General features: G+C 38.6%; 1 protein-coding gene across 9 annotated transcripts in view; it reads left to right on the top strand.

The window, feature by feature from the left end:
• ZEB2 (zinc finger E-box binding homeobox 2) overlaps window positions 1-14,056 on the top strand; it is a 188,188-nt gene that overhangs the window by 155,163 nt on the left and 18,969 nt on the right. For 8 of the 9 annotated variants that reach the window (XM_067472719.1, XM_067472710.1, XM_067472716.1 and 5 more), the window contains 3 exons: window positions 1,015-1,123; window positions 5,206-7,175; window positions 11,519-11,699. In XM_067472719.1, coding sequence (XP_067328820.1) covers window positions 1,015-1,123; window positions 5,206-7,175; window positions 11,519-11,699 — 2,260 coding nt within the window. The remainder of the gene's footprint in view (window positions 1-1,014; window positions 1,124-5,205; window positions 7,176-11,518; window positions 11,700-14,056) is intronic. The other variant, XM_067472748.1, reaches the window with a different exon arrangement.

Consider the following 14,056-nt stretch of genomic DNA (forward strand, 5'->3'; position numbering starts at 1 on the left):
TGCTTGATCTTTGAAGGTTGCTGCTGTTTGAACAACCCTCCCTGTGTCCCATGTAACACCATCTGTCTCACTAGGAATGTGGGAAGATTCAGCACACCCTAGCAGTTGTCATACCGTTTCTGCGCTGCCTTTTCTGCAATAGGCTTTTGTGTCATTGCTGTTTGGGAGGGGAAGGGGGAAAAAAAAGGGCTGACCTCCTACCTTGAACATCCAGGCTAGATGACTGCCGCTTTCCCCCTCCCCTCCTCCTCCTCCTCCTCCTCCTTTTTGTTCAGAATTCAAAGTCACAGCACTTTTCTCACTTGTTCTGAAAGGTCAGCTGTGTTTGATTCTATCTCCATGCTGCTTTTAAACTTCTCCTTTCTGCCAAGGTTTTCCCTTGTTTTGCCCTGACTCTTTCGCCTTGCTCGGGAGGGGAATTAAAACAAAAAGATGGTTCAATTCTCTGATCAGTACTTTGTTTTCCCCTGCCAGCGACAGCCTCCTGCATTACATAGCCAAGAACCCTTGTCCTTAAAAATCATAACACTAAAGGGTTCAGTGGCACAATAAGTAGATGTTTTTAAACAGCATGTTATGAAGAATTATACATAGTTACAATATGCTGGGAATTATTATGAACCTACGTTTCTTTTAAAAATTAACAAATCCATTCCTCCAAACACTGCATGCCTTAATATATTGCCGTGCCGATGAAAGACTTAAGAAATAATTCCAAACCAAATGCTGAAAGTGCATTCAGATTTGCTCCAGGTTTACTGCCAACATTTTGATTTTTATGGCAGCGCTGATGAGGCAAATAAATGTACAAGAGGATCTTTCACTCTGACAGAAAAATGCAAAATGGCTTTAATTATTTTTTTCTTTAACGAAAAATCTCCTTCCCTCTCTCCCTCCATCTTCCCTTTCCACCGCTCTATCCATCTACCCAAATAGAAAAACACACACAGATTCTGTATCTCTACCTACATGTGTATATGAATACAAGTCATGCTAGTGTTTTTATTCCTCTAGCACCAAATGCTGACCCAAGGAGCAGGCAATCGCAAGTTCAAGTGCACAGAGTGCGGCAAAGCCTTCAAGTACAAGCACCACCTGAAGGAACATCTGCGAATCCACAGCGGTAAGTAGTTGAGTTTTTGACAGAAAGTAGAAAAGACAACTTAAAAACATATATCATTTTGTATGAAACTATCAAGTTTGGATCTATCATTCATGTAGACAAATGGTATCTAGTGCATCCTCATATTTCTGCAGTTAGTAAAATAAAGTGGGGTGGATTATACACCAAGAACTTACATGGAAGATGCATATGAGAACTTGTTGCCTGGTTAAGTAATTGAATTCAGTTTATTTCCTGAAATTTTTTGTACTTCAAAGAATTCATATGCTTGTTTTGCATTTAGATGTGTCTATGTTGATTTTCTTATTTAAAAAAGATGCAGGAAGCTCTAATGATGAAAAGTACAAAAGCTCCAAATCCATAAGCATGTTGTGGTATAGGATCTGCAAGGAACACCTCAAGCTCCATTACTTGGAACAGCTGCCTCACTCGTTTTATTGAATTATATTTGTAAGCTATCTATCCTTTTCCCCAAGGAGTTCAGAGTGGCTGGGTAGTGTCACAACCATATCATATGATAAGTGAAATTAAGAAATAGCAACTTACACAAAAGGGCCTACTTGGCAGCCTTTGTAACTTAGAATGTCTCCATACACTGTATTTTTCAAGATGCACTAGTGAAATATTTTGCCTGGATGTAACCATGTGAAGCATAAAGCTTTATTTTCAGTAGGCATCTAGCATAAGCTGTAGTTTTCCAGTAAGTTGGACACCTACTTGCAGGCACCGGTTAACTGGTGCACAACCAGCACAGTGGATCTTTTGTGGCTGGGCACTTGAGGCCTCCCATATTGAGATCCAGCACTCTTAACTAATGCACTATAGTGGTAACCATTTTCCCAGAGGCCGATAATTTTGTGTGCACAATGTGATCTCCTGGATTAAATGAAGTGGGCTTCTTTTGAAATCTAGGTACACATAGCAGGGTACAGGAAAATGGGGAAATGAAGCAATAGCTTACTTTTATACCTTGAATGTGTCAACCTGCGAAAATATTAACTTTATATAGTACCTGAAATTATTTATTATAAACATATGTAAAGCCGGGATTTCAGTTATCCTAAACTTTAAAAAATCACCAAGGCTGTGATGCTATAACAGTAGGCACACTTTGAGTGAGCTCATTGGACATGGTTTCAGTTATATGTCAATAGCTTTGAATACCTTAAAATCATGTGGGAGGCCCTAGCAATGCCTAGAGAAGTCTTCTCTCTAAACTTCCAGAGTGGTTCTATGGTCAACCTTGTCTATAGCAATGGTTCTCAATCTGTAGGTCCCCGAATGTTTTGGCCTACAACTTCCAGAAATTCCAGCCAGTTTACCAGGTGTTAGGATTTCTGGGAGTTGAAAGCCAAAACATCTGGGGACTCACAGGTTGAGAACCACTGATCTAGAGGTTCAGCTAGAACAATTATCTTGACATCACCAGGTCATTCAGTGCAGTTCTATGGTATACTTCATCCAGAAGCTCAATACGTTGTTCATTTACAAAAATAGGATTCCAGAATATGTGAAAATTGTATTACATGAAGTGTCCTGGAATAAATCTCACATGTAATAAACTTGGTGGTAGCTGATTGAGTTATATAATGAACGCTGCATTAAAACGTCACTGAATTCTGTGTTAAGTGTGCATCCATTTAAGCTACCTTTCTGAAGAAATTTGTGTTCTAAGCCCAAACCACTGATTTGCTCACAAAGGTACTTCTAAATAATATTGATTTGAACTGGGGCCCTTCAAGTTCCTCAAGTTAAAATGAATCGTATGGGTACTCACTGTACCAATTTAAGCTGGTGGCTTGACCCAGATAGACAGGAAACTATACATTTTCAGTATGAGAACATTTCTCCTCCTCCTCCTCTCCGACTGAAAAAAGAAGCTTTCAGTTAAGATAACCACAGTCACCAGTGCTACCCAAATGTTGGGAACTGTCTTTAATTTCAACAGCAAGTCAAGATCTTGAAATTGTTCTTTGATCCTGACTTGTTCTCATAATTGCAGCTAAAGTAAACCATAGTTCCTTGACCCCAAATTCAGGGAAACTATGGCTTATTTAACTTCATAAATGGAAGCTTTTGATTTTGTGAGGGGCATAAAAAAGGAAGGGTGGGAGGCAGAAGTGTATGGCTTAATCGCCCAAGAACAAACGATAGTTTCCGGTTATTTCTGAACAGAGTTAATAAATGGTGCTGATTGTGGACTTGCTTTATGTGTCTTAATTGCTAGTACATTCTTTGATCTAAATAGTATATTTTCACAAGTTTGATAGGCATTGATGAACTATTGTTCATTATGTGAATATGATGTGCAGGGAAATGTTATTACTGCTGCTTTGGGTACACAGAACCTGACATTGGCAAAAACATTTGGGGAGACAGGAGAAAATGGGAAAAACAACTACCTTGAGGCTTTGTACCAGGAGGTCCAAATAAAGAGCCAAGGAAATGTTTTTCTCCTTCTCCTTTTACGATATTTGCTAAAATGCTCAGTAAGGAAGTTGCAGAATATTTCCTTGCACAGTTTTTCCTCAGTCATGTATAGGAATACCAAAACCAAGCAGAGCAGGGAGTGAAAAGGGGGTGGGGGATTCTTGGAACGAGGACTGGAAGTTATTGATGTGCCTTTCAGAACCAAAGAGATGTTCACAACTTCCAAAGTGGCTCCTGAATTCATGTAGGAACAATTCAAAAGTACAGGGATAAACAGAGGAACAGAAAAGCAGAAGAAGGAACCATAGATCCACACTTGGTTACCGTCTCTATTCTTCCTCTTATGTATTCCAGTGAGAACAAATCAATAAACCTGAAATTCATTAATGAAAATCCAAACAGTTGAATGTGCCCCTTGTCTAAAAGTAAAATATTATAACAATATACATGGTCTCTGATAGTGGAAAGACCAAAGCCTTAAGTTGTCATGAAAGAGGAAAAAGTTTCAGTACCTCTTCCTGGAAAAGATGGTTGTTGTTATCTGAATGTTGCCCCATAGGACTATCTGGAAATGTAATAATCAAAATCAAAACAAGCCAGTACAGTCAGTCCCCGAGTTACAAACATTTAACTTATAAATGATGCCTAGTTAAGAACGGGGGTGAGATAACAGAAAGTGAAAGAAATCTACCACTAGAAAGGGAAATTCACTCCTGAAAGAGTTTTCATGGGGGAAAGATGTCTCTACTCAAACTTTATCACCAACAACCCTTGTTTCCACAATAAGCCAAATTTTGCACACTCCAATTATCACAGGGACAGAAAGTGAGGTGAAATCTTCTGAACAGAGGCACAGACAGCAAAACAAATGTCATGGGGGTGTTAACCCTTCCCTGAGCTATCCAAAGCTCGTGTGTGTGTGTGTGTGTGTGTGTGTGTGTGTGTGAGTGCTACTGGAATTACAAACTTATAAACAAATTCAACTTAAGAATAAACCTACAGAACCTATCTTGTTCGTAACTTGGGGACTGTCTGTATTTGCCAATATTCTGAAGCATACATTTCCCTTAATTTAGAATTAAGCTTGGTAAAACTGCTGTAATAGGCTTAGTACCCTACAGTGAACCAAATAATTTTGGAGTATTCATCATGTCAGCTGCTGCATACAAAGTTGTACTACTATTGTAGAAAACTTGCTACAGTAATAGCACAGCCTAATATTCGTAGTAAGGATGTCATGGTAACTGAATGTTTCCTGGATCCTTATTAAAAGGCATGGTAAAATTATACTCTTCTGCTCTCTGTATTGAGATATTACAATCACAGCTGTGTGATATATAGTCTTTCAAGCTTAGTGCTTTCCACAGTACACTTTGTAAGGTTCCCTGATTCTTTTTAAAGAAGGAAGCAGGGAACACTGCACTCATGCATTCGCTACATACAAAAGAAATATTAGCAGCAATAAAAGCTAAAAGTATAACACAGTAGTATGCTACTACTTGGAAAACTTCTAGATGGCATTATTTTCAGTTGCACAGGGCAAACATTTAGTCACTGAAAAAAAGCAGGCATGATGTGATTGCTTCAACATAAGATATATAAAAAATCGGTTTGTCTCATACTAATATTTAATTTTCTAAAATTTCTTACAGGTGAAAAACCATATGAGTGTCCAAATTGCAAGAAACGCTTCTCCCATTCTGGCTCATATAGTTCACACATCAGTAGCAAGAAATGTATTGGTTTAATCTCTGTAAATGGCCGAATGCGAAACAATATCAAGACGGGTTCTTCTCCTAATTCTGTATCTTCCTCACCTACTAATTCAGCCATTACACAATTGAGAAACAAGCTGGAGAATGGAAAACCACTTAGTATGTCTGAGCAATCAGGCTTATTGAAAATCAAAACAGAACCACTAGACTTCAATGAATATAAAGTTCTGATGGCAACCCATGGGTTCACTGGTGCTAATCCCTTCATGAACGGTAGACTTGGTGCGACCAGCCCAATCGGAGTCCATGCTCCTACGCAAAGTCCAATGCAGCACTTAGGAATGGGGATGGAATCACCTTTACTTGGATTCCCAGCAATGGGGAGCAATTTAAGTGAAGTCCAGAAAGTACTACAGATTGTTGACAACACAGTTTCTAGGCAGAAAATGGACTGCAGCAGTGATGAGATCTCCAAGCTGAAGGGTTATCATATGAAGGACCCTTGTTCTCAACCAGAAGAACAAGGTGTTACTTCTCCTGGTATTCCACCTGTTGGTCTTCCAGTAGTCAGTCATAATGGTGCCACTAAAAGTATTATTGACTATACACTAGAGAAGGTCAATGAAGCCAAAGCTTGTCTCCAAAGCTTGACTACGGACTCAAGGAGGCAGCTCAACAATATCAAGAAAGAAAAGCTACGCACCCTAATAGACCTAGTAACGGAAGATAAAATGATAGAGAATCATAATATACCTACTCCATTTTCATGCCAGTTCTGTAAAGAAAGTTTTCCTGGTCCCATTCCCCTGCATCAGCATGAACGTTATCTATGTAAGATGAATGAAGAAATCAAAGCAGTCCTCCAGCCTCATGAAAACATGGCTCCTAACAAACAAGGAGTGTTTGTTGATAAGCAAGCTCTCCTCCTATCTTCGGTACTTGAGAAGGGAATGACTAGCCCCATCAATCCATACAAGGACCATATGTCTGTACTTAAAGCATATTTTGCTATGAATATGGAACCCACTTCTGATGAACTACTGAAAATTTCCATTGCCGTTGGCCTTCCTCAGGAATTTGTGAAGGAATGGTTTGAACAAAGAAAAGTCTACCAGTTCTCGACTTCCAGGTCGCCATCGCTGGAGAGGAGCAGTGCCAAGGTGGTGCTGGCTGCCACCAACAACACTCCCATGAAAGACTCTTTGTCAGCCAGATCCCCTATAAAGCCTGTGGACTCTATAACATCACCATCTATAGCTGAACTTCATAACAGTGTTACTAACTGTGATACTCCTCTCAGGCTAACAAAACCTACTCACTTTACCAATATTAAACCAGTTGACAAATTGGACCACTCCAGGAGCAATACTCCTTCTCCATTAAATCTATCTTCCACATCTTCTAAAAACTCCCATAGTAGTTCTTACACTCCAAACAGTTTCTCCTCTGAGGAGCTTCAAGCTGAGCCTTTGGACTTGTCTTTACCAAAACTAATGAAGGAACCCAAAAGTATTATAGCCACAAAGAACAAAACGAAATCCAGTAGTGTAAATGTAGACCACAACAGTGTTTCTTCGTCATCTGAAACTTCAGATGAACCACTGAACTTGACTTTTATCAAGAAAGAATTTTCTAATGCAAATAGCTTGGATAAAAGCACTAATCCATTATTTGGTATGAACCCTTTTAGTGCCAAACCTTTATATACCACACTTCCACCACAGAGCGCATTTCCCCCAGCCACTTTTATGCCACCAGTTCAGACCAGTATTCCTGGGCTACGACCATACCCAGGCATAGATCAAATGAGCTTCCTACCACATATGGCCTATACTTATCCAACTGGAGCAGCTACGTTTGCTGACATGCAGCAAAGGCGGAAGTACCAGCGGAAGCAAGGTTTTCAGGTAAATATATGAGTTATTCCACAATTGTATATAATCCTTCATAATTTAGAACATCCTGGTTGTTTCCTGAAATGCCTCAAATGTTTTAGGATATGCAAGAAAGAGACTCACAGAATGGTTTAGAAAAAGAGATGACATTTATCATAAATGTGACAACAAATAAATCTTCTTTTGTTGTGTTTTTAAGACACAACTTTCTGTAAGCAATTTGAATAAATTTTATAGGTCCAGTTCATCCATTCTTCAAAGAAACCACTCCCAGAATAAGAACAATCATATAAAATCCTCACATGAAAAAAAAATTAACCAGCAGTCACCATTTGTGCTCTTAAAGGAGAGAATGCCTGGACAATTCATATTTATAAATAGCCATCTCATGTTAAAAACCTTTAAAATAAATATATTTTCCTGGTTTGTGGCCTCATTGGCACAGTCAGCCACTACTGTGGCTAAGTTAGTTTGCTTGGCCACTGTAACTCTTAGAAATTCCCCAGAGAATCACATGGAAATGATAATGCAGGCATAAGCTGTTTATAATATGTTCCGACTAATCTTTACAAAGCTATAAAAGGGATTAGGAAGATCCCCAGGCCAGACTTGTTTTCATCTCACCTGTTCCATTTTCCACTGTTATCCATCATCCTCTTCCTGCCTCTCCACCAACATCCCATCCCACAGCAAAGTCTCTACAAATTCCAGTTGTTGGGCAGTTTATCTGCCATCGTTGTCATCATTCTGTCCTCAGGCTGACATGATGTGGGTCATATGTGGACACAGCAAAGCTGTCTTATGCCACGTGAGATCACTGGTCCATCTAACCTAGGCAGGTCAACCATAACTAGCTATGGCTTCCAAGCATTTCCAACACCATCCTGATTTTAACTGGAGATGCCAAGAATTGCAATGGGAACCTTCTAAATGTCCTGCCACTGACCTGTGGCTCATATATGTGTGACTTACTTTGCTTCCAAACTTTTAGTAACTTTAAATGTCTAAAATTGTGACACATGCCCATTTAAATTGAGCAAAGGATTTTATTCACAGGAAACATTCATAGTGTGTAGGAAATGTGTATATATTGGCAGACGGAGATTAACTGATACTTGATTTTTTAAAACATCTGTGGACATTCCCATATGACCTATTAGTATTCCATTCCATACTATTCCATTAGTAATTTTACCAACTAGTAAATGTTTTATATTTTCGAATGTGAAAATCAGGTATGGTTTAATGTTACAGGCAGTAATCCCTCTCTGCACAATAGGAGCATAAATAGCACGGTACCTCCATAACAGCTGTTCCACTATTCCAATTTACAGTACATCTGCCCTCTTTGTAAACGTATTTAAGCCTATTTAATCTTCTCTAATATTAATTAGTACAAACCTAGTCTAAGAAACTGAACTGTCTGATAGCAAATGGAAATGTACGTTATCATGCGAGTTTGCACTCTCTTTGGATCAAGACAAAATAAATATCAAGAAATTTAATAATTTACTGATCCACATTCATTACTGCTTAATGCTGAAGGCTGTTTTAACATAGATAGAACACTGATAAAAAGTGTTATTAATATTCCCTATTTCAAATTACAAAATTAAATATAATAATGTAGCTCAAGGCCTTTGGAGGGGATACATTTAAATGAATTGTATAATAATAACATTTTGTACCTAAATACAAAATTCAATGAAAGTGTTTCTAACACTTACAGAATATTTTGGATGTGCATAAAGAAAATCTCTTTTTACCTGTACTAATGTACAACTGTACTAATGTACAACTTCCTAATATTATCTGATATTAAGAACATTTCATGCTCTTTGAAACCTTAAACATGCAGACAAAAAACAGGCCCCATTAATCTCTTGAAAGCTACCTTCTGTGAAACCATCCACAAGAGCTGTTTTACAAAACAGAGACCACAGTTCAAAAACTAAAATGTTGATTACTTTCTCTTAAGGAGTAGACTCACATGCACATCTCATGTCATTGTTTTTGAAACTCCCCTGAGTTTTCCAGTGACTTGCTCTCTGGCATTGTTTGGGGTTGTGATGCAGGACATTTGGTTGAGAAACACAGATCCAAAGCCACTGTGTGTCTCAATCTACTTGCTCCATTCAGTTCTCAGGATTGTGACCCAAACATTAAAATTTACCTTGTCTATGTATGGCTTTTAAAAATGAGAGAGAGTTAAAATCAAGTTTATACTTTTGAAGGATTTGGACCCCCGATGGCATTCCATAACCTCCAGTTAATTCACAGAATTATTGTAGAAGTGTAACACCTGTTAGAAATATTTATAACCTAAATATCTTTCTCCTCAGAGTGTTTAAAAAATTACCCCCTTAATATGTGATGAAAGGCTTTCCTTCAAATCCTGTGCACAACCAAAACATGTCTTCAAAGCAATGTCAAATTTTTGTTCATAGAATATGAAATATATCTCTTGCCACATTTATTTAATAATTCTAACATAGGCACTGATGAGTTCAAAATAAGGAAGCACCACTATTGCTTGCTTCCATCTGCATCAACCCAGAATAAAATGCTCATATACTTCTGCAGAGAAAATCCTTGAAAAACAGAAATTTCTGGAACATCTCTGCAGAAGATATAACATAGGCTTCCCTGGCACCCCCACAATTAGCATCATATCAATATGCTTATTGACTGTCATCATATACATGCCTATAAACATTAACTGCCACTGTGTTCTGTAAGATTAACACCAAGTAACTACATATCGGATTTTTTTTTCATGTCGGGAGTGATTTCAGTAACTGCAAGTTGCTTCTGGTGTGAGAGAATTGGCTGTCTGCAAGGCCGGATGGCCGGATGTTTTACCATCCTATGGGAGGCTTCCCTCATGTCCCCACATGGGAAGCTGGAGCTGAGAGACGCGAGCTCACCCCACTCCCTAGATTCAAACCACCAACCTTTCGATTAGCAGTCCTGCTGGCACAAGGGTTTTACCCATTGCACCACTGGAGGCTCCCATATAGGACCGAAACCTTGTTTTTGGACAACTTTGGTCCAAACAGTCATGCCAGATAACATGTGAAATCCAGAAGTTCAAAGTTAGAACTAAAATCTGCTGGGGATAACCATTTGACTTTTAAAAATGCAATCATATGACCAAGAGCTCTGTCAAAATATACTGACATCACTAGACCTGGTTCAGTATGGTCTCCTATATCTAAGATCAAAATAGCATATTCCACAGGGATCCAATCATGAAGGACAATGTGAAACTGAGTTTGGTTAATTTGTCATTCATCGTGTTCCAGAAGTTGGAAATGCTGTAATGGGTCATTTGATTTTCCCCTCTTTTCCAATGGAAACATAGCACTTAAACTGGAGAATCTCAACCCATTATTCCAAGAGTAGGAACTGTCATGATGGCAGCATTATCTTGTACCTTTCTCTCCCAGTTTAAGGAAAGACTGGTTGCTTGACAGCCTAAGAAAGAAGGCTAGATGGCTTATTTAGTCACATTGCTTATAAATCCTGTCCTTTCTCTTAGATTGTGGGTGCCATGCGAGATTGAACTAGTTCTGGGTCAGTTCACCATCTACCCTTGTAATGTTTGGGATCCTTTCTCATGTGTGTATCCTCATTCCCACAGCAACCAGCCAGTGATCTGAAGACAGAGTAGGAAACATTCAAAATGATGATCAGAGCTTTTTTGGACTATGACAGCTAGGATTTCCAAGCCACCATACTACATGCAAACTAAATAATGCTAAATGTTACAAGAGATATATGAGGAATTTGTTTCCATGTCAGCTTATATCACCTGAGACTCAGGTGGCATCCTAACTATCCATGAACAGAAAAGAGTCTTTTATTTGTGGAAAAGCAACGATCCCCACTGGATTTTCTCATTTCCCTTCCTTCCCCTCAGATGCACCTATATTGTTTTAAAGGTCTCTCATTTTTCTGGAACAGGATGGGAAGAGGTATAGCAGCTTCATAGGTAATATGAAGAGGCAATTGTAAAAATCACAGCCTCTTTCCTTTCCCCCAGTGTGGACTGTAAGTCTGGATGGAGCCTGCTCTTCTCTGCAACTGTCAGAATATGCAACTCTGACCTTTGCTCTGATGTCCAAATATATATTTTTCCACCATTTGCATAAGAACCCCTTTTAGAATCTGGTCCCCCTGCTCAATGGGAAATTGGCAGTGAGACAATCAGGCGTCTTACTATAACTCAGGATTGAATCCTGTTAAATTAATAGTATACTACTAACGTATTTTAAGAACCACAGGATATTGTCTAACACCACAGAACAAGGGAAGGAAACATGATTTACATAAACCATTTGGTTGCATCACAGGGAGAATTGCTTGATGGAACACCGGATTACATGTCAGGTCTTGATGACATGACAGACTCCGACTCCTGCCTGTCCCGAAAGAAGATCAAGAAGACAGAGAGTGGCATGTACGCATGTGACTTATGTGACAAGACATTCCAGAAAAGCAGTTCCCTTCTGCGACACAAATATGAGCACACAGGTACGAACGACTGCAACGGGGAGAGAGACAAGTTTTGTTGCATGTGATACATTTCATAATATTTAATGAGTACACTTCCACAACATAAGATGCAGCATCTGCTAAGACGTTCAACAAGGAAGAAATAATGTGCATTGCTTAGCTCATTTTGACTCCTCCCCTCACTTGTTCAATATGTTGTCACTTTTTATTTGTGTTTCCGAATATTAAGAGGCCATAGCGGACCAAAACAAAATGAAAAATGGAGAATGACTAGAACTCCAGTTCATTGTCTAGGCCTCTGGAAATAATAAATTGCAATAAAATAAAAATCAGATTTTTAAAAAACCAGGTATTTTTGTCAAAGGTGAAATTGAAAGGGCTAAAAGGTGTGGCCAGTGAGCTTGCTTCTCAGTTAGGATCAGTTTAGTAAACCTGTCCCCAGTAATAACTCAGCCACTAACATATTTTCAGTTATTCTGTTCTTAAATGTCTCTGTGAAGAGAATTATCCCCCAAATAGTGAATTTTCTGTTATTGCTGATTAGTCATGTATAATCTCAACCTATCCTACTTCTAATAAGCACAGCAGATCTGTCCTTTCAAAGAAGTCTTCCCTTGAAATGAAAAAAATATGAGCATTGAAATACAAAGTAAAGTTGAAGTGAGTTTGTGTGAGGTTTTTTTTAGCAAGATTACCCTAAGGTTTTCAGTCTGGAAATACCCAAACCTTTCCTACCCCCTCACTTAAGACTCTTTACAGTTTGGCCTGCATCACTCAGATAACTCTGCTAAAGATATGGCCCCTTTCCTCACAATACAATTGCCACAATAAAGCTACCTTCCTAAGATGGCTTGTAATAGAGGGTATGCAGATGCTTCTGGTACAATCAGTTTTGAATGACATCTGCATGTTACTGTATGTTGAGAGACAGGTATTAAAGTCTTTTTATGAAGCAGGGTTACCTTCTCTGTGTGAAAACTCGGGGCATTCCTAATGCCTGAGATAAAAACCTGGAGGTTTTTATGGAATGCCAGCCTAAAAATAAAAAAGTATGAAAGTATTGAAAATATTGAATGGAAAAAGAAAGTATGGCTTCAAAATTCTTCATCAGTGGCAGGCTTTTCTGACCTGCTGCCTTTCAAGTGTGTTGAGTTGCTACCACTCAGTCATTCTAGAAAGCATACCCATTTACCATGCAGGCTTTGGATGATGGGAGTTGAAATCTCACACCTCTGGTGTGTGCCAATTTTGAGAAGGCTGGGTTAGATTTTCATATTATTTCATATTATCAATGTATGGCTAGATAGCTGGGTATGTTTGTGTGTGCACTCAGAGATATATTTGGGGAAGGAACTAGGACTCTAAATACTAGAATAAACATATATAATATGATAGGCAAAAATTGAAAGCAAGATATCCAAGCTCTAGGGGCTTAACCAATGATTATCAGCAAAATATGGAACTATACATGGGAACTTTTCTTTTAGCAAGACCAGAATTTTTCTAGCTCTAGCTTATTTTCTGTATAAATGTTATCCTTTCACACTTTTTTGAGTTTTTATTGCTTCTTTTCTAATACATATTTATACTTTACACAAACCCAAAGCAGCAGTTTAGTTTTTTATAATAATAATGTTGATTCTATTGCATGGATGCAATAGCAATGAAACTGAGGCTCCTTCTACAAATCTCCCACATTATCTGCTTTGAACTGGGATATATGGTAATGTGGACTCAGATATTCCAGTTCAAAGCAGATATTGTGGGTTATTCTGCCTTGATATTCTGGGTTATATGGCTGTGTGGAACGGCCCTGGGAAAAGGAATAATAATTTGATTCTGTATGTAAGAATGAAACTTTATCTTGGCTGGAATGCTATTGATTAATTTTAACTAGAGTAGATCCATTCAATTCATTGTTGAAAGATGAATACACACAAGTAAATACCACTGATTCAGTAAGTATTCTGTAATCAGGAGTAGCAACAACATTTAGACCTATGTTTTATAGTTTCCAGGATGTTTACCTTCTTTATAATCTAACTATTTACCTATCTAAATAACTACCTGCCTACCTACCTGCTTATCTATCTACCTAAGCCGTTTTCAAAATAGTTCTAAAACAATTCATCCAAATCAGTGGTTCTCAATCTGTCAGTCCCCAGATGTTTTGGCCTTCAACTTACAGAAATCCTAACAGCTGGTAAACTGGCTGGGATTTCTCGGAGTTGTAGGCCAAAATACCTGAGGACCCACAGGTTGAGAACCACTGGTCTAAATGTTCCTTTGCTGTGTTTTACTAGAACCACTAAGGAGCCGTGGTGGTGTAATGGGTTAAACCCATGTGCCGGCCGAACTGCTGATCTGAAGGTCTG

The sequence above is a fragment of the Anolis sagrei genome, chromosome 1 (genome assembly GCF_037176765.1).
Source record: "Anolis sagrei isolate rAnoSag1 chromosome 1, rAnoSag1.mat, whole genome shotgun sequence".
Lineage (NCBI taxonomy): Eukaryota > Metazoa > Chordata > Lepidosauria > Squamata > Dactyloidae > Anolis > Anolis sagrei.